The 21,744-nt window shown below is 37.3% G+C and overlaps 2 protein-coding genes across 2 annotated transcripts in view; both read left to right on the top strand.

The window, feature by feature from the left end:
* HORMAD1 (HORMA domain containing 1) overlaps positions 1–930 on the top strand; it is a 30,514-nt gene extending 29,584 nt beyond the window's left edge. Inside the window, exon 14 of the mRNA XM_006861703.1 lies at positions 850–930. Within this exon, the coding sequence (XP_006861765.1) occupies positions 850–930 (81 nt within the window). The remainder of the gene's footprint in view (positions 1–849) is intronic.
* A 1,420-nt stretch (positions 931–2,350) lies between these two features.
* Positions 2,351–21,744, top strand: part of GOLPH3L (golgi phosphoprotein 3-like) — a 90,804-nt gene continuing 71,410 nt past the window's right edge. The window contains exons 1-2 of the mRNA XM_006861702.1: positions 2,351–2,543; positions 5,051–5,245. Of these exons, the coding sequence (XP_006861764.1) occupies positions 5,063–5,245 (183 nt within the window). The 5' untranslated portion in view covers positions 2,351–2,543; positions 5,051–5,062. The remainder of the gene's footprint in view (positions 2,544–5,050; positions 5,246–21,744) is intronic.

Here is a 21,744-nt window from a genome sequence, read left to right as displayed (position 1 = left end):
AAGAATTGATGCTTTTGAGTTATGGTGTTGGAGGAGAATATTGAAAGTACCATGGGCTGCCAAAAGAATCAACAGATCTGTCTGGAAGAAGTACAGCTTGAATGCGCCTTGGAGGCCAGGATGGCCAGACTTGGTCTGTTATACTTCGGACATATTGTCCGGAGGGACCAGTCACTGGAGAGGGATACCATGTTTGGTAAGGTGGAGGGTCAGAGAAAAAGAGGAAGACCCCCAGCAAAATGGATTGGCAAATTGGCGGCATCAGTGGGCTCAAGCATGGCAACAATTGTGAGGTTGGCCCAGGACCACGCAGTGTTTTGTTCTGTTGTGCGTAGGGTTGCTATGAATCAGTACTGACTTGATGGCACCTAACAACAACAACAATTCATCCTCCCATTCATTCAGAAATGTGCATTAAATTTTTAGTATCCATCAGTTACTTCTGAGCACCAAACAAGAAAGACATGACTTAAGTCTTGCCTGGTGTCAAAGTAGTGTGCTTTTCTATTTGTAGTGCATTTTAAAATATTTTTCCCTTTCTTATACTCCCCAAATATTTGAATATTGTGAGGATATAATGTTAAATCTATTTTGTAACTATTCCAACAGGCCTAATAAAGACCTTATATTTTGAAAAAATATTTTTTCAACAACCATTGGAAGATGTAAATATTTTAATAAATTTACACTATGTTTAAAGAATCCAGACATTCTTACCTTAGTAAGAAATAGTTCTGCTATTCATAATAATGATAAAGAAACCTTAGAAAAATGAAAAAAAGGTTTTAAATGAAATACATTTAAACTGGAAAGTATATAAGTATCTAAGGTGGTGTTTTCTTTCAACAGGTCCTTCATCATTTTGATTCTTCTAGTCAAGACTCAGTACCAAAAAGGAGAAAGTTTAGTGAACCAAAGGAACATATATAAAAATTATTTTATTGTCTTCACATTTGCAAAGTTTTTCTCAACAATAACTAAAGGACACTGGTGTGTTTTCCATACCTCTGAAAATTTATATGTAGTCTTAAGCAGTTCATACACTAAAATGAAGTTCTTAGCTGACTGTCATGTTGTAGTACTTAATCTTATCTGACATAAATCCAAGAAAAAATTTCAGTAAGATCAAAAGCACCAATGTCATAATTGATTTCGTTCACTGTCTACTTAGTATTAATCTGTCTTCCATTTTGATGGACGTTGTCTTTAAGCTTATATTAACTTTAAGGGCTCTCTAAAGCCATTTTTTTAAAACAAATAATGTTTATGCTATTAAAATTTGGTAGGGATTCACTTTGTACTTATATTAAAACTAGACTATTTTAATTAGCTAAGTTTGCCATTGTATTGTTTGTTACTAAAACAATGTTCTTCTGGTACTTTAATAATAGTGTATTAAAATGATAATGCATTATGTGCAATAAAAATATTGGTGTGTTACCTTTTTTGACACTTTTTACTACAGGAAAAAATATGACAGATTTTTAAAATCTAGCATTTTTAGCAGTATAAATAAAATATTACACATAACGTAGGCTCTTGTCTTCTAATTTTTATTTAATTAGCAGAAAACGTTTAGGCTCTAAATAATTTTTAGATCATTTCAGTAGCTGTTACTTTGCAAGAGTTGAGGACACTTCCTAGAATTTTGAAATAGTACTGTGAAATACTGTGCTTTTAAGTGGTTATCTGGGCCTTACTCAGTTCCTTTGCTTTAGAAAAAAACAAGTTTGCCGCTTGCATTCGCAGCAGCTATATTCTAAAAACACATTGTCCGTGGCTTTGTTAATAATAAGCGCTGTACTGAATGTTGATGTGTATGCCATGGTAGAAATATACCCAGATAAACGGTTAATGTAAACCAAATAAATGTCCGCCAACTGACCCATCAGGTTTTTCTGGAATAGGAAATAAGGGATACGCTTACTGTCTGGAAAATATTTAAATGTTTATTTATTCTCTGGATTATTGCTTGGAATCCAACGTATCTCACCTAATTGTCCCAGTATATAATGCTATCGTAACACACCTGCTACACGGAGGTTGATCAACAGACGTCTTTGTAAATGGATAACTCTTGTTAGCTCACTGGACGCTTTGATTGGCCGGTTTTATGGGGGTGGGGAGGGCAGCCCTCTTCTCTTTCTTCAACCAAGGTTCCTTCATTGGATTGACCAGCTGTCAGGTTGAACCCAAACCTGCCTCCGTTTGGTGGTGTTTGTCTGGATCGCAATACAATAGCCAGGGGAGAGCCTCCCCTCATAAGCTCCGATTGGCTGGACTCAATCTTGGTGGTTTCTGATTGGCCCAATGAAGAAACACCAAGGTAGGTTGCCTAGTGATTCTGAGGAAGCTGATGTGTTATTCCTTCTCTTCATCGAAGGATCAGGAAGTTTGTGTTCTCTACGTGGCTGAGAAGTTTTTCACCCACTAGGATCTGGGCGGGGCGGGGTGGGTTGGGGTGGGTTGGGGACAGGTGTCCCCCTATAAAATATAGCGCAAGCTGTGGTCTGCGTCCAGCTGTAACCCAGAAATAATATCAGGTAAGCAACTGGGGAAAAACATTTTCTCATGTCCAAAATAATGGTAATAATTTAAAAACCTCAGTGTTTATTTCACGGGAATTGTAATATTTTTATATATCTATTTTGGCCATGTGCATTTTGAAGTAGGATTTAAAAAAACAAAAAACCTGGTAAATACCTGGGGCGAGTTAATTTCTCAAATTCTCTTTATTTTTTCTGAGTAAGATTTAAAGTATGTTTTATTCGTATTATCAGATAGGAGTAGCACCCTTAAGCATCTGTTTCATCGTTGTCTTCCACCTTCACTCTTCTTCCTGCCTCCCAAGAATTATATTTGAAATATATTCTTGTACAAAAATCTTTTCGTAAGTTACTTCATTTGTATTTCTATTTTAAATGTTCACATGCATTTTTGAGTATTCCTTTTAATCAGTATATATTTATTGAGCAGTTATAACGCTAAAGAAATTGTGCTAATTGCTGTGAAGAACATTAAAAACAAAACAAAACAGAATAATAAACCAAGAAGATAGTATCCCTGCTCTCAAGAAGTTTACAGTTCAGAGACAGTCATACCAAAATAAAGACTATATAGTAAATACTTTCCAAGAAAGTAAGTATAAATGAAGTTCTGTGGAAATACAGTCTAAGGAGAGACCAGTTCTTATCATGGTCCATAAGAATAACAGAGAAGGATATTCACATAGGCTTCACCAAAGATTTTCAATGAGCCTTTGAAGAATGAGTAGAATTTAGAGAAGGGAAAAGGGAGAGAACACCAGCTTGAATAAAGAAGCAGAGGCAGAAAGTATAGGGCAGTTTGAGACCAGGCTTCACAACAGTACAAATAATTGGGAGTAATGGGAAATACTGCTAGAAGATAGAATGGGGTCCAGTCACAGAGGCTCTGAAGTGCCATTCTTCTGACCTCAAAAAAGGTACTCTTGTGGTGCTGTAGTATAAGCACTGGACTACTAACCACAAGGTCAGCCGTTCAAACCCACCAAATGCTCTTTAGAAACCTATGTAAAGTTGCTATGAGTCGGAACCTACTCCATGGCATTTAACAATTACAATTAAAAGTATATATTATATATCATCTTTAAAAACTGACATTTAGATATATCTAAAGAGTGCTTCTTGGTGTGGCATTTCCTGTTGTGGCACTGCACGATAATGTGCTGGACTCTAAGGTCTGTTTGAACCATAAAATTGGCAGTTCAGATTCACTAGCTTTTCCTTGGAAACCCTATACAGGATCGCTATAGGTCAGAACTGACTCTATGGCACTTAACAACAGCAACAAAAATTTGCTAACATTAAATTTTATCACAGATGATTTAGTGAAATTTTTTCTGACTAGATTTTATTTAAAATGACTGTAGTGTATGATATAAAAGGGCATGTGCTTCCATACTTTTTTATAGTTTGGAAAGCATTTCCTAATCTCTTAACACTTTGGTGTGTGTGGCAGCTGTATGTGTATTTTCAAGATGATTACTTAGGTCTGGAGATGAAAAATTTCCTGACTATTTGGAATTACTAAGGAGTTCTAGTAGCGTAGTGGTTACGAATCAGGCTGCTAACTACAAGGTCAGCGGTTCAAAACTACCAGCTGTTCTGCGGGAGAAAGATGAGGCTTTCTGCTCTCGTAAAGATTTACAGCCTTGGAAACCCTGTACAGGGTCGCTATGAGTCGGAATTGACTCCATGGCACACAACAACAACAACGACATTTGGAATTACTACACATGCTCTTCTGAAAGCTATTCTTTAGACGATTGACCTCCAAAAGTGAGTACATGAAATGAGTCATTAGTGTATGAGAAATAGATACTAGGAAGTCTAGTGGCGCTGTAGGGTAGGCACTGGATGGCTAGCCACAAGATTGGCAGTTCAAACCCACCAGCTGCTCTCAGAAACCTTTACTGGGAGGATCTGAGTCAGAATCACCTTGATGGCACACAAGAGTAGTTCTGTTTAGTTTTTCTCATCCTTTTATATTTTATAATATAATATTGAATATTTATAGAAATTACTACATAAAGTATATGCATTTTGGGGCTAGAAGCTCACAGTTTTTTTCTGTTCCATTTTATTTAACTTAGGGATCCGTTTTGTGAAAGAGTAGTTGTAAGTGTGGAGAGTCACTCCTGGGTTGTATAGATTATGCACAAAAATAAAGATACTTAAATGATAGTCATTTCTATTGGACTTTTAGAATTTATAATTTGATCTCTTGACAGTGTTCTCTGGAATACAAGCTATTTACTTTTGATTAAAAAAAAAATTGTGTTATCCATCCATTTTTTCTGCCTTTTCCTTCTCTATTTAAGTTGGTAAATGTTTATTTACTATATTTTTGGCATGAATGTATGAATATCTATGAGGGGGGCTTCAAAAAAATCCATGGAAAAATGGCTTTAAGAGAGAAGAATTTTTCCACAAACTTTTTGAAATCCACCTCATTTATGTGTTTATGTTTATAGGCACACATATAGATATTCTTTTACCACCCTTTCCAGAAATAAATAAGAATGACCACTTTAACTCACCGTACCCGTCGCACTGAAGTAGGCAAGAACTCTGAGAAGAAAGTGGAAAGTAAGGAAGACACTAATGAAGAGAGGAATCCAGACAGTGAAGACTCTGGAGACTCTAAGGATATCCGCCTCACACTTATGGAAGAAGTATTGCTGCTGGGACTAAAGGATAAAGAGGTACTGCAGTTGGACTTGCTACACTGTCTCAGGCTCTTAAATTGTGGAATATATTTAGGAAGTAATCAGATGAAATACTTTCCTTAATGCAATGTTGAACTTTCAATTGTGCTCCAGCCCACTGAGGATGGAGGAGTTTGAAGGGTAACTGATACTTGGAGAGTAAAATCCAGAAGTATAATTACTTGAGTTGTAATTTAATTACAAAATTGCTTCAAAGTTTTAGATGATACAGATGAGGATCAAATGGTGTAAAGTTTTCTGAGTCAGAACTGATGGTGAAATCATTATTTCTTATGATGTTTGACATTTTCCTGAGCTTTTTTTTTTTTTTAATGTTTTAATGTGAATTATGTGATAGTTTACATGGGAGAACATTAGTTTTACATTCATCCTATCATATATTGTTTCATTGCCATGGTTACAATCCTCTCCCTGCATCATCAACCAACCAAAGGGTATATACTACAAGCCTGCCTCCCCGGTCGTCAGCACACAGCCCCTCTCCCTCTCTGCGTCTAAAGTCCCCAACTGCTCCATCTCTCCACGTGATCGTCTTTGCCTCCATCTCTTCCTGAGCATTTTTAGGGGGAAAATTTTTTTTTAAATTAAAAAACCAAGAATAAGGGTGATTATTTTTATTTATCTTACAGAAATAAATGATAGAGTTCTTATAATATTGTATTGTTGTTGTTCAGTATCGTCAAGTTGGTTCTGACTCCTACCAACTCTGTATAGGGTTTCTGAGGAGCAACTGATAGGTTTGAACCACTGCCCTTGAAGTTAGCAGTCTAATGCTTATCATATAGTACCACACCAGGACTCTTGCAGCAGAAATAATTGTTGTATTCTCTTCTAGGAATCTTTAGAAATTTTAATATCAACAATTAATTAAGACTCAGCAGCACATATACTAAAATTGGAATGATACCGAGATTAGCATGGCCCCTGTGCAAGAATAACATGCAAATTTGTGAAGTGTTCCATAGGACTCCTGGTGTGATGCCCTGGACTGCAAAGTCAATATGAACCACAAGATCGGTGATTCAAACTCACCCTTTGCTCCTTGGAATCCCTATACAGGGTCGCTACGGGTTAAAATCAACTTGACAGCATTTACTAGCAACAACAAATTTTAATTTTATGCAGTGTTTTAAAATTTATTTCAACTTTCACTTTTCTAAAATTTTTTCTTATTAATAAAACATTTATCTTAAGTAGAATTGTCTTGAGATAAGTCTTGTTCTTTAACCAAGTATTTTCTTGGCATTTCTACTATAGTATACATTATCTTTGCTTTTACTGTCTGCTTTCCCATCACTTTCTTCTCTCTTAAAGTGTTTGAGAGTTTCTGGGTTACAAACATCAGACTTTTGGACAACTTGTCAACTAATACTATTCTATTAATGTAATGTGAATTTCAGGGCTTAGAACTGCTTCATTCTGGTTTGACCCTCCTGCTGATAATTTTGCAAGGTGGGGATTTTGTTAAAATGTCAATTCTGATTCAGTGTATCTGAGGTAGGGAGCTCTGGTCACAGTGACTAAAGTGCTCAGCTATTAACCAAAAAGCTGGCTGTTTGAACCTACCAGCTGCTCCAAGGAAGAATGTGTGGCAGGTCTGCTTCTGTTACAGGGGTGGGGAATGTCTAGCCTGTGGTCCATATAAGGCCCATGAAATCATTTGGTCTGGCCCTGCCAAGGCATCTGCAGTTCTAGCCATCACATTAGAGGTGAGTTAACTAAATGTTTGACCAAATATAGCAGGCTAATTTTTAAGTTGATGATTTTGTACAGCCTGTGAATAATTTTATAAATTTTGGCAGAAAAAGGTTCCCTACCCCTGATTTAAGGAGCTCTGGTAGCATAGTGGTTACAAATTGGGCTGCTAACCTCAAGTTCAGCAGTTCGAAACTACCAGCTGTTCCACAGGAGAAAGATGAGGCTTTCTTCTCTGATAAAGATTTACAGCCTCGGAAACCCTGTACAAGGTCGCTATGTGTCAGAACGGACTCCACGGCACTTAACAACAACAACAACAGCCCCTGATTTGGACTCCTGGTGTATAAAATTAGCACTGGATTGCAAGCTACAAGGTCAATGATTCAAACCCAACCAGCTGTTCCTCAGAAACCCTGTATAGGGTCACAATGAGTCAGAACCAACTCAATGACACTTAACAACAACCATCCCTGATTTACGGCCTTGGAAACTGTATAGGACAGTTCTGTTTTGTCTTATAGGGTCACTGTTCTTGTTGTTAAGTGCCTTCAAGTCGATTCTGACTCATAGCGACCCTATAAAGGGTTTCTGAGACTGGAAATCTTTATTGAAGGAGACAAATTTTCATCACAATCGCTTTCACTTCCTGTACATGAAGCTTTTAAATCATTGAAAAGACTGAGCTATTTATTGCATTAAAATAAGGCTAAGTAAGAACTGTATGCACTTTGTCTTTACCTACAAATTCAACTTACAGATACACTTAGGAACTGATTTCGTTCATAACCCAGGGACTGCTGGTCTATAAATGTAATATTTGAAGCAATCTGTTTCCTTTCTAAGAAAGTCTTTAGTAAATACAAAAAAAAAAAAAAAGGTGTATTTATGATTGGCATTAATTTTGAAAGCATACTAAAATTAAAATGTTGCTTTATATAAAGAAATACTAAATTTGGCTTAATTGATTGACCTTAGTTAGAAGTGAATTCTTTTCATTTACTTTTTTTTACTACTTTCCCCTTTTTTTCGCCCCCATGTCAAATTTACCATCTTGAACAGAACTTACAAGACCTGTTATATCCTGTGATTTTGTTGTTAACTAATATTAGAGACATGTCCAGATATACTTGGCCCAGACATAGATATATTTAAATTTTTTCCCACAGTATAGTTTCCTAATTACTGGTGTCTTAGGTATCTAGTGCTACTATAACAGAAATACCACAAGTGGATGGCTTTAACAAACAAATTTATTTTCTTACAGTTTAGGAGGCTAGAAGTCCAAATTCATAGTGCTAGCACTAGGGAAAGCTTTCACTGTTTGTCAGCTCTGGGGAAATTCCTTGTGTACTTTCAACATCTGTGGGCCCAGCATCCCTGAGAACTTTATATGTCTTGACATTAATCTTACCCTGGATCTAGGAGGTTTACAGCACAGGAACCCTGTGTCTAAAGGATGCACTCTGCTCGTAGCTCTTCTTTCTTGGTGGTAGTAAGTCCCCCTTTCTCTCTCCTTTCATCTCTTGTAAGATAAAATGTGTTGTAGGCCACATCCCAGGAAAACGTCCCTTACATCATATCAGGAGTATGATGAGATTAAGGGTGTGCACCTTATCTTATTGGTAGATCACATCATGAGGAATCATCACTTATCTGCCATATTGCATCATTACATAACTGCCAAACCACTAAAAATCATGGCCCAGATAAGTTGACACATAATTTTGGAGAACACAATTCAAAACAGCCAAGAAAGTTGATAAGGCTCTGGTTTTATAAAAGGCAAATAAATACAAACACAAAATTGAATGTCAGAGTAGAACTGAAGATTAGGTATAAATGCTTGTTATGAAATATTTATGTAGTGCCCAGGAAATATTCGCTGTACAAGAAGAGTATATTGAAAGAAAAAGTTATTTGGTTCGTGTCAGTTTGGAATAGGAATGATTTACTCCATGTTGGCTTTTTAAATGCTAAGAAATCCTAAACACCCATCAACAGCAAAATGGATAGAAATGAATTGTCTGGTTACTATTGTGTGGGAGAAGAGGTTTGTGATTAGAAAGGAGCATGAGGAGATTTCTGGGTACTAACAGTTTTCTGAATCCTGGAGTACTTGATGTGATGCTATAGAATAAATACTCGACTGCAAGGTCAGTTTGAACTGTAAGGTTGATGGTTCAAACTCAACAGCCACTCCTCAGAAACCCTGAACAGGGTCACTATGAGTTGGAACCGACTCGACAGCACTTAACAATAGTAGCAGTTGTTGTTAACCTGGTGGTACCATGGTACCAAGCATTTAGCTGCCGACCAGTTGATGAGTAGTTTGAACCCACCAGCAGTTCCAATGAAGACACCACCTGACTGTCTGTTCTTGTAAAGATTTACAGTCTTGGAAACTCACCCTGCTATGACACACTGCAACTGAACAGCATGTAATTTTCTGTGTCTGAATCTAGGATGAGTTTCTTGGATATTCACCTTGGAATAATTCATTGAACTGTTCCTTGGTTTTTATTTTGTACACTTTTCTGTATGTGCACACACAAAAACACTTTTAATGTTAACAACTATTAAAAAAATTAATTATTATATGTTAGAGTACTATTTGCCATGGAATTAGAGGAGAGATGACCATAAACTGGAATAATATGGAGAAGTATGTTGTCAATTCCAAGGTTTCTAAAGAGCTACTTGGGGAATTTGAACAGCCGGCCGACCTTGCTGTTAGCAGTCCAGTTCTTATCTTATAGCGCCACACTACGACTCTTCTAGGAAAAATTATTGTTTTTGTTGTTAAGTGCTCAAGTCAGTTCTGACTCATACAGGATTTCTGAGGGGCAGCTGGTGGGTTTGAATTGCTGACCTTGTGGTTAGCAATCCAGTGCTTATCGTACAATGCCACACCTGAGGAGAACTGTTAAATGCTGTCGAGTTGGTTCCAACTCAATAGCAACCCTGTATAGGATTAGCTGTTGTTGTTAAGTGCCGTTGAGTCAGTTCCAACCCATAGCGACCCTGTATGGGGTTTCCAAGGAATGACTAGTAAGCTTGAACTGCCGATCTTGCAGTTTAAACAGCTTTGCAGTCTGGCGCGTTAACCCACAGCGCCACACTAGGACTCTATAGGATTAGTAGTACAGTGCTTATCCCACAGCACCACACCAAGACTCCCTGGGGAGAATGATGTGCCAACAACAAGTCAGTTCCAACTCCTATCAACCTTGTATAGGGTTTCCAAGGAGCAGCTGATGGGTTTGAATTGCCGACCTTGTGCTTAGCGGTCCAGTATTTATCCTTCAGTTTCACACCAGGACTCCCTGAAGAGAATGGTGGTGGAGACTGTGTTCCACCAAGTCAATTCTGACTCATAGTGACCCTGTATAGATCTTCCAAGGCTGTTAATCTTTACAGAAGCAGAAAGCCTCACCTTTCTTCTGTGGAGCAACTGATAGATTCAAACTATTGACCTTGTGGTTAGCAGCCCAGCTCATAATCCACTACACTACTAGGGCTCCTTCTGAGGAGAATGTTGTTAAGTACTGTCGAGTCTGTTCCAACTCATAGTGACCCTGTATAAGGTTTTTAAGGAACAATTGGTTGGATTGAACTGTGACTACAGTTTGCAGTCCAGTGCTAATCCTTCTGTGCTCTACCAAGAGTGCCACAGGGAGTCCATCCTCTGTCTAGAGCCCAATATTATAGTTCTTTTTAAGAAGTAATATCTATTTCCAAAAACAGGTAAGTACAACACAATATAAAGAGACTAATATTTCAAGAATTATAGACCTAAATAATAATGGCACTAGGCCATATATCCTAATCACCAGTAAAAAATTATGTCATTATTTCCTTAAGATTCTTCTGAGGAGTGAGTAGTAAGTGTTGTTGTTAAGTGCTGTCAAGTTAGTTCTGACTCATAGTGACCCTGTATAGGGTTTCCAAGCCTGTAAATCTTTGCAGAGCAGAAAGCTTCATTTCCCTCACCCTAGCACCTGGTGTGGTTCCACGGGAGAAAGATGAGGCTTTCTGCACCCGTAAAGATTTACAGCCTTGGAAACCCTGTACAGGGTCGCTATGAGTTGGAACCAACTCCACGGCACATAACAACAACAACAACAAGAACCTGGTGTGGCGCTGTGTGTTAATGCACCAGACTGCAAAGTTGTTTGAGATGCAAGGTCAGCGACTGAAGCTCACCAGCCGCTCCTCGTAAACCCTATACAGGGTCACTATGGGTCGGAACCAAGTCAACGGCACTTCGCAACAACAACAGCAAAGCTGGTGGGTTCAAACTGCCTACCTTGTGGTTTGAAGCCCAGTAATTATCCTGCAAAGCCATCGAGCTCCCCAAGAAGTAGTTGTCACCAATAAAATAGTTGCTGTGGAGTTAAGCACTCGTGGTAATTCCATGTATGTAAGAGTACAACTTTGCTTCATAGAGTTTGACTGCTTTTTCAAAAGTAGATTGCCAGTCCTTTTCATCCAAAGTACCTCTGGATAGAGTTGAACCTCCAACCTTTTTTTTCAGTGTCTAAATACTTTAATGGTTTGTACCATCCAGGGACTCCATAGCTGCCACAGTCTGTTTTTAAAATATTAAAATGTTCATTGTCTCGTAAAAACAACCAAAAAAATTTTAAATACATCTTAAAGAATCTAACTTTTCAAGCACATTTAAAACTAAATGTTATCTCAGTTCAGTAACACTAACCTTAGCTGAGAAAATGAGCAGTAGTCTGACCAAAGCAAACTAAACTTATTTCCTGCTGTGATCAAGATTCTGTTGTCATCATTACCTTTGTTCAATATTTTCATATAGATATTATTGACTCATGGACAATGAATTCTTTATTTCCTAGTATATTTAAAACTTCTCATTTATTAGAATCTTTATTGTTAAATTGTTAAGCTCCCTATAAGAGGAGTGGACCTATTAATGCTTTTGACTTTGGGGATTAATCTTTTAACCTCTCACCCTTTTAGTTCTTAAATAGTGCTTTTTAATCATCCTTTTTTCCTTGCAAAGATATCTCTTAGTAATACCATTTATTGAGCACTTACTATCCACTGTGAAATAAAAGCTTTTCATTAAATTCCTCACACATCACAGGAGTAAAAAATGGCAATAGGTATTGTCATTAGGATTATGAAAATATATTTTCACTCATTTGTTTGGACACCAAAAATTTACTGGATGTCAAGTGCTGGATATAGAAAGAGAACAAAGACTTTAGTCTCTGGTTTTGAGATCATTTATGATTTAGTGACCTGAGGGTGGTTGAGAAGACTGTAAAATATGACACAAACCATTCTCCCACAGCATTCTCTACTCAGCTGGGTTCGATAATTCATTGCAGTGGCCACCACAAAGAACTCAGACACCATACTCACAACTATGGGGACTATTAAGGAAGCTAACATATTACCGTGTGGGATCAGAATATGATAGGTTGTGTGGCACTGTAGGATAAACATTGTACTACTAACCACAAAGTTGGTGATTCAAACTCACCCGCCACTCCTTGGAAACCCTATGTAGAGTGGCTGTGAGTCAGAACTGACTCAACAGCACCTGATAACAACAAAGATAGGTGATGGGAAGAGGTATAGTGGAAGAGAGAAGGCACAGAAAAGGGAGTTTAGAGAAGGTTTTGGGAACTGATAACTCTTAACCTGAATTCTGGAGGTGAACAAGAACAATGAACAAGAGTTAGTGTATGAATAGAGGTTTTGTATTTTCTAATTTTCTCATATACCCTTGTCTTAGTTATCTAATGCTGATAAAACAGATCTTGGTGTGTTTTGACGTCAGTCATTTCCTAGATCTAGGAGCTTCACAGTGCAGAGACCCTGGGTCCAAAGAATGCACTCCATTCCTCTTTTCTTTCTTGTTGGTAGCAGGTCCCTCTATCTTTGCTCATGTCTTTTTCCTTTTATCTCTTGAAAGATAGAAAATGTTGCTTGCCACACCCTTGAGAATTTCCTGTACATTGAATCTGCGTCATGGTGGGATTGAGTCTTGGTGTGTGTAAGCATTAGACTGTTAACTACAAGGTCAGCAGTTCAAACCCACCAGCTGTTGGAAACCCTCTATGAGATGGAACAGACTCAATGGCACTAACCCCAGACTCAATGGCACTTACCAATTTCTATCCTTAATCTTCTTATTGGTTTACTGCATCAGATCGCATCATGAGAGATCATCACATAACTACCACATTACATCATTACATAACTGCCAAACCACTGAGAGTTATGGTCCAGCCAAATTGACACATATTTTGCAGCAGCCACAATTCAATCCATGCCAGTACTGGTGGCACAATGGTTAAACATTCAGCTGCTAACCAAAAGGTTGAGGTTTCAAATCTCCCAGCTGCAATGAGAGAATAAAGATCTAGCAATCAGTCTAGGAAACCCTGTGACGCAGTTCTACTCTGCCCTATAGGGTGTCTCTGAGTCAGAATCAGCTTGACAGCACACAACAACCACAGTGCTATTATAAACAATTCATTGTAGGAAATGTTTCATTTAGAACCTGACACATATCAATAACAGTAACCATTGTCATGTTTTATTTGGCTTTTAAACTCTTATTAATTTAATTTCTCAGTCAAGTGGTAACTTCTTGTAGGCAAAGACCATATTTCTAAGTAGGAACCTTAGTTGAATGTGAGGCATAAACAGCCACTTAGGCTATGGTTCAGATGTTTATTTTAAAGAATATAAGTTTTTCTCATTTACTAGGCTTGAAAATGATCACTTGAGTCAGGTCTTACAAATTGAGCAAATGCCCTTAGTGTCAGAACAAAAGTGAACTGAAAATGTGTTTTCCTGAACAGAGCATAACCTCTGCTTCTTGGTAATCTTTAAAAAAAAAGTAAAATTGTTCCACAGTTTTCTTACTTGATATACCATACTTCAAAATAACTCTTTTTTTTTTTTTTTATGTAGGAATGCAATCTGGAAGATAGACAACTAGCCATATGGCTAAATTAATACTATGTGACTTCTAGAAATTTTAGCTGAATTAGGGAGAAAAGGAATGCTTTTGTCAGTGTACTGATGACAACTCCAGATGTGGGAAAAAAAAGAAAATAGTTTCTTGGCCTCTTAATTTTGCACACTTTCCTGTTGATCTCACTTTTGCTTCTAATCTAAACTGTTGAAGAAGCATCATATTGAAACTCTGTACTTCTCTGGATCGTGTTTACACCTCTAAAAAATAGAGAACTATATAATCTCTGTGGAATCTTTTAGCTCTTAAAATTAATCTGATCAGGATTAAAAGAAAAAATTTCAACAAATATTGTGTTATATCTAACCACCTGTTTACTTTAAAATAATTTATTTTTGAAATAAGAGTTGTAGCTGAATGTAGTTAAGTTTTAGGGGCTTTCATTGTGTTAACAGGTGAGGAATTTTTTTGGATTAACAAAAGTGTGCAAAACTAAGAATATTAAAAAACTTTTCATGTAGAAGAGGGCTTCAAAAGTTTGTGGAAGATTGAATTAAAAGATCATTTTTCTATGACCTTCTTATTTGAAACCTCGTCATATTTCAGATCTCTTAGATTTTGTTTTGAATGTTAGTCTAGAAATTCTGTTTAGTAGAATGGAAAAATGTTGTTTTTTTTTCTGATAATGCATACATTACTATTTTGAGTGGGGTTTAAGATAGTCAAGTAGAGCTATACCTCCACTGCATTCTGTATCAACATTTAATTGGACTAATTATGCTTATGTGGCAGTTAATCTTTCCCATTATAATAATCCTTTGTCATTAGAAATAATGCTGTTGACATTTTCACTATAATCATAAGAAAGACTTAAAGGAATGATGCAGGTCTTGAAATTGCAAAGGTTCAATTAATTTTTCTGTTTTAAGAAAAAAAGTATGTACATACAGTACATGCTCTTTATAAAGTTACATAAGCCAAAAAGAGAACTAAAATGGGCAAAGATATTTTTTAAAGGATGGAATTTCATTTCCCAGATATAGCCATCATTAACATTAGTGGACATTACTAGACATTTTTTTTTTCAGTTTAAAGCATTCCCTTTTTCAAAATTTTTAATAATTCAGGCAAACAACAATGTATAAAGACTCTTGTGCAGCCAGCATCACTCTCTATGCTTACATTCAGATAAAATAGAACAGTTTTGTTGAGTTATGGTATATAAAAACAGAATATACTTGTACATGTTATAAATCTTGAAAACATAAATTATAATTTTAAAATTGGGAGTTAAGGGACAAAAGATAGGAGAAATTATGAGAGGAGTATTAACTTTTTTTTTTTTTTTTTGCTGTTGTTGTTGTTAAGTGCCATCGAGTCGATTCCGTCCCATAGCGACCCTGTTTAGGGTTTCCAAGGAGCAACTAGTGAACTTGAACCACCAACCTTGCAGTTCAAACAGCTTTGCAGCTGTTGTTGTTAAGTACCGTCAAGTTGGTTCTGACTCCCAGTGACCCTGTATATATAGGGTTTTCAAGGAACAGCTGGTGACTTTGAACTACTGACCTTGTGGTTCAAAACACTTTTTTTTTCTTTGGTTCAAAACACTTTTGCGATCCCACAGCGCCACACTGCAGGGAGTTAATTAGATACTGATTTAAATTGAAACATTCAGTTAAAAAAAAAAAAAAATGACCTGAACCTATTAATATTTTTCCAAACATCTCTTGTGTTAAATTCTTGAAGTTCAGTAATTCTTTCAGTTTCACTTATTTTTCTTTTTTTATGTTAAATTTATTTTGTCTTAAAAATTTTTATGATGAAGTAATATCTCTCACTCTAAAATTAAGAATTTTTTAATATAATTTTTAAAGTAGGCAATGTTTTACATAATTGTAATAATCTTGAATACACACAACTATGCATCTGCCTTTTTAAATTCAATTTTACCATAATTATACGCTAATGTTATTTTTTGAACTATTTGTAAATATGTTTTTTAATGTTGCTTTAGGTTTCTTTGATTTCTAGCTTCTTTTTTTGTAACCCTAGTTGTTGTGTGCCATTGAGTCAGTTCCAACTCAAAGTGACCCTGTATAGGGTTTTCAAGGAGCAACTGGTGAATTTGAACCACCCCCAACATTGCAGTTAGCAGTCTAGTGCTTATCCTACAGTGCCACACCAAGATTTCTTTACCCTTGTTGTTGTTGTCAGGTGCCATCGAGTCGGAACCGACTCATGGCGACCCCATGCCCAGCAGGACGAAACTAAGTCCGATCCTGGGCCAACCTCACTACCGCTGAGTCCATCAATGATGCCACCTGGCCAATCCATCTTGTTAGGGGTCTTCCTCTTTTTCTCTGACCCTGCACCCTACCCAGCATGACATCCTTCTCCAGTGACTGTTCCCTCCGGACAATATGTCCAAAGTATGAGAAATGAAGCTTAGCCATCTTGGCCTCCAAGGAGCACTCTGGCTGCACTTCTTCCAAAACAGATCTATTGGTTCTTTTGGCAGTTCATGGCACTTTCAGTATTCTCCTCCAACACCACAACTCAAAGGCATCAATTCTTCTACGATCTTCTTTATTCACTGTCCAGCTCTCGCACCCATATGAGGTTATTGAAAATACCATGGCTTGGGTCAGGTGCACCTTAGTCCTCAAGCTGACATCTCTGCTCTTCAATACTTTAAAAAGTTCCTATGCAGCAGATTTGCCCAATGCAATACGTCGTCTGATCTCTTGACTGCTGCTTCCGCGAGTGTTGATAGTTGATCCAAGAAGAATGAAGTCCTTGACAACTTCAATCTTTTCTCCGTTGATAAGAATGTTGTTTATTGGTCCAGTGGTGAGGATGTTTGTTTTCTTGACATTGAGATGCAATCCATATCGAAGGTGTGCTCTTTGATCTTCATCAGTAAATGTTTCAAGTCCTCTTCACTTTCAGCAAGCAAGGTTGTATCATCTGCATATTGCAGGTTGTTAATGAGTCTCCAATCCTGACGCCATGTTTTTCTTCATAGGACCCAGCTTCTCGTATTATTTGCTCAGCATACAGGTTGAATAAGTATGGTAAAAGAATACAACCTTGTCGCACACCTTTCCCAATTTTAAAACATTGAGGGAACATTAAGAGTTGTTTTAAGGTGTGTCTTCAAGGAAGTTTGAATAAGGAAGGGCAGATTAAATACTTGACTAGGCAGAAATTTAGTATAAAATGTTCACTGTCTGAATTTATTGAAATTTCATTGACTAAACTTTCAGAAGAACAAAATAATAGTGTCAGAATTTTAAGTGTATATAATCTTTGACCCAAAAATTTATTCTAGGAATTTGTTCAACTCACACAGATGACTTTTTTTTTTTTTTTTGGTATGTAAATATATTGTTAAGTGCCGTCGAGTCCAACTCATAGCAACCCTGTATAGGTTGTCAGAGGAGCAGCTGGTGAGTTTGAACTGCCAACCTTGTAGTTCATGGTCCAGTGCTAATCCAATAGCGCCACACCAGGAGTCCATATACACACATGCAGTCATCATTCAGTCATTACATTTAATTATTAAACTTAACTGTGTCCCAATTTTCAGCCAAACAGTAGATAGGATTATTGTTGTTGTTAAGTGCCATCATGTTGGTTCCAATTCCAACTCATAGCAACCCTGTGTAGGGTTTCTGAGGAGCAGCTCGTGAGTTTGAACTGCAAACCTTGTTGTTAACAGGAGTCCAATAGGTTTATAGTGGGAGACAACAATACTAGCAAGGTATGCTCACCAAGGAATGGTTAGTCATTCAAAATCAAAAGGGCAATATATACCTAAGGACAAAGTTGAGAAGAGATAGGAAGGTGGGTGAAATGTCAATAGGAACCACAGGGAGGAAGCAAGGTAACTGTTATTGCATGGAAGGGAATGTAATTATTAAGATGAAATAAAGTGCGTGATTTGTTGAATGTAAAGCTGATAATCTTGTCTGTAAACTTTCAGTGACTTCACAATAAAATGTTTAAAATTAATTATTAAAGGATATTTACCATTTAGTCATTAAATTTAAGTACCAAAGAATATTTGATTATTCTTAAATTTAATGGTGAACCTTATTAGTATGTATGTTCATCTGCTCAAAATACCAAAGCATTGGCACTTTAGCAAAGAAACCGTCTCATAGATGGTCTTTGAGAATTCACTAAGCCAGATAATATGTTTAAGGAAAAAATGAATCTTAAAAATATAAATAACTATATCTTCCATTGCTCCAGGCTATTTTGCATCTGAATTTGTATCATAAGTGTATTATTACTATAGATGACAATACTGTAATCTTTTGTTATCTGTCCCCATCCTTCCTTTCTTCTTCTTCGTGTCAAGTGCCATCTAGTTGAATTCTACACATAGTGACCCTGTATAGTTTCTGAGGAGTGGCTGGTGGGTTTGAACTGCTGACCTTGTGGTTAGCACTCCAGTGCTGACCCTACAGCACCACACCAGGACTCCTCTCTTCTCTTAGTGATCATCTTTTCTTAAATCCGGTTTCTTCTTGTAGTTACAGCAGTGTTTTATAATATTTTAAATCTCTACATATGTGTTTTCATACCTTTTTCTATAATGACGTGTATTACATAATAAAATGAAAATATTTTAAAATACTAATTTGAAGAGTTTTACATGTTTTGAAATGCTATGATAGGAAAGATTGACATTCAAAACCATGCCGTTTCTATATCCTGATTTCCTTTTTTTTTTTTAACTTACAATGTCACTATTTTATAGTTCTCTTGACAATCTTATGTCATTGCTACTGAAACAGAAGTTACATGGTCAGAAAGAAATGAGAAAGCAAAGGAAAATATTTCCTCCCAAGTGTTTTAACACTGGCTGAAATGGTTGCATACCTGTTGAGATTTATAAAGTTATCAAAATCCCTGGAATTATTAAATAAATATGTTTTCTGAATGTAGTATAGTTTAACCCTAAATAAGCTGGTAAGTTGTATAGAATAAGTATTAATCTTAAAAAAAAATAACACCCCCCCCCAGCCTTTCATAAATACCACTCTTACTGCAGCCAGGAGTCAGGTCGTTGTTGTTAAGTGCTGTTGAGTTGGTTCCAATTCATTTGTTGTTGTTAGGTGCCTTTGAGTTGGTACCCGACTCATAGTGACCTTATGTACAGCAGAACGAAACACTGCCCGATCCTGGACCAACCTCACTATTGTTGCCATGCTTGAGTCCATCTATGCTGTCACTTGGCCAATCCATCTCGTTGGGGGTCTTCCTCTTTTTCTCTGACCCTCCACCTTACCAAACATGATATCCTTCTCCAGTGACTGGTCCCTCCTGACAATATGTCCAAAGTATGAGAGACGAAGTTTGGACATCCTGGCCTCTAAGGAGCACTCTGGCTACACTTCTTCCAAAACGGATCTATTGGTTCTTTTGGCAGCCCATGGCACTTGCAATATTCTCCTCCAACACCATAACTCAAAAGCATCAATTCTTCTACGGTCTTCCTTATTCACTGTCCAGCTTTCACATGCATATGAGGTTATTGAAAATACTATGGCTTGGGTCAGGCGCACCTTAGTCCTCAATCTGACATCTTTGCTCTTTAACATTTTAAAAAGGTCTTGTGCAGCAGATTTGCCTAATGCTTCCATAAATGTTGATAATTGACCCTGTATAGGGTATCCAAGGCTTTAAATTCTCTAGGGGGCAGCTGGCCAGCTCAAACCACAAGTCTTGTGATTTGCAGTCCAGTGCTTATTGTAGGTAGTCAGGGAGGGAATGAAGCCCTCAGAAAAATTTGGAGATGTTTGAGAGATGGAGTTGTCCTGGTGTGGTGCTATATGATAAACATTGGACTGCTAACTGCAAGGTTGATGGTTCAAACCTGCCAGCTGTTCCTCAGAAACCCTATACAGGGTTGCTGTGAGTCAGAACTGACTTGATGGCACATAACAGCAAAAATAACAAAGGGATGTTAATGGTTTAAGTTTAATTTTTGCTAGATTAGTATATGTATTTTCTATCATACAGTTATGTTTTTAAGAAACATTTATTAAGCAGATATTATAAGAATCCCTGGTGGCACTGTAAGATAAGCAGTGGGCTGTTAACCACAAGGTCAGAGGTTCAAACCCACCAGTCGATGTACAAAAGAAAAATGGAACTTTCTACTTCCATAAAGATTCATAGCCTTGGAAGCCCTATACAGGGTCGTTGTAAATTGGAATCAACTTGAAGATAGTGGGTGGGTAAACATTAGTAATAGAGAATACCCTCTCCTTAAGGAACTTTTAGTCTAGTGAGTACAGTTGACTGCACGTTCATGTGAGGAACCAAACCTTAGAGGGTGGAAGGGAAGGGAAAACCATGTTAGAGAGGTTACATGGAAAATGTGACAACCCTTACTCAATCCTCAACAGCAGAGGTAGGGGATGTGGGTTTGAGGAAGGAAGAGTATTCACTGGAGCAGTATGTGCAAAGGACAATAGACAAAAATGGTACATTAGAGCAGTAACTGGGGTCTTAAAATCTTGTGAGCAGCCATCTAAGGTACAACTATTGGTCTCTCCCCTTCAAGAGGAAAGAAGAGTTAATGAAGAAAATTAAAGACAATTGGAAACAATAGTGGACTAAAAGGACCACAAGAACATCAGCCTCCACAACCCTGAGACCAGAAGAATTAGATGATGTATGGCTACTACTACAAACTGCTTTGAAAGGGATCACATTAGAAAGTCCTGGTTAGAGTAGAAGAAAATCGTAGAACACAACTTGATCATAAAAAAAACTTAGGATTATAGACTTCTAGTGTGACGTTGTGAAATCAGCACTGGACTGTGAACCCTAAGGTCAGCAGTTCAAACCTACCAGCTACTCCTTGGAAACCCTGCATAGGGTCACTATGAGTCAGAACCGACTTTACGATACTTAACAACAACAACAGCACTCAGATAGAGACTAGTGGAGCTCCAAAGACTGTTGGGAGCTCCCAAGGCCTTTACCCACCCTTCAGGTCTGGAACTAAACTTAACCTCCATGGCTCAATTTTCAGTCAAACAGTAGACAGATTTATAAAGAGAATAGTAACAGTTGGGAGGTATGCAGTCCTTACGATAAAAAATAAAGCATTTGTACCCAAGGATAAAATTCAGAAGGATTGGGAAAGAGGAGGAATGGCAACAGGAAACATGGGGAAGAAGTGGGATAAATTATATTACATTGTGGGGATAGCAACTAGTGACATGATACAAACTGTTTGAATTGTTGAATGTAAAACTGATTTGTTCTGTAAACCTTCACTCAATTCATACTAAAAACTTAAAATACAAATTTTTAAAATTCTTTAATGATGCATTACAAGCATTTCATAGAGTTGAAAATGACTAGAGCATAGAGCTCTATGAAAGAGGCCAGAGAGAAACTGGTAAGTAAGCAGCAACCTAGTTTGGATACTGTAATAAAGAATCTGTACTTGATCCTGAAGGGTAGAAAGTAGCATTTCAAAGATTCGTAACTAGAGAAGGGAGTTACATACTTAGATTGTGCTTAAATAACATCCCAAATATAATGGGAAAAGTGGAATTGAAAGATGCCTACTTCTGGCAGTTTGGGGATCAGATACGCCGAAGGACTACAAAACAATTAACTCTTTTTTTTCTTTTTTTTTTTTAGTAATAAAACAGGGACTTTATTATTCCCAACACAGGGCAGGTCTTCACGGGTGGTGGGAGGCGGCTTTGGGCCCCTACTTGCCGGCAATGAGTGAGTTGCACAGGACAACAATGACAGAGTCCCCACGTAGGAACATCTT

Source organism: Chrysochloris asiatica, unplaced genomic scaffold, assembly GCF_000296735.1.
Source record: "Chrysochloris asiatica unplaced genomic scaffold, ChrAsi1.0 scaffold00042, whole genome shotgun sequence".
Taxonomy (NCBI): domain Eukaryota; kingdom Metazoa; phylum Chordata; class Mammalia; order Afrosoricida; family Chrysochloridae; genus Chrysochloris; species Chrysochloris asiatica.
The sequence above is the reverse complement of the archived record's forward strand: the minus strand, read 5'-3'. Positions and strand labels throughout refer to the sequence as shown.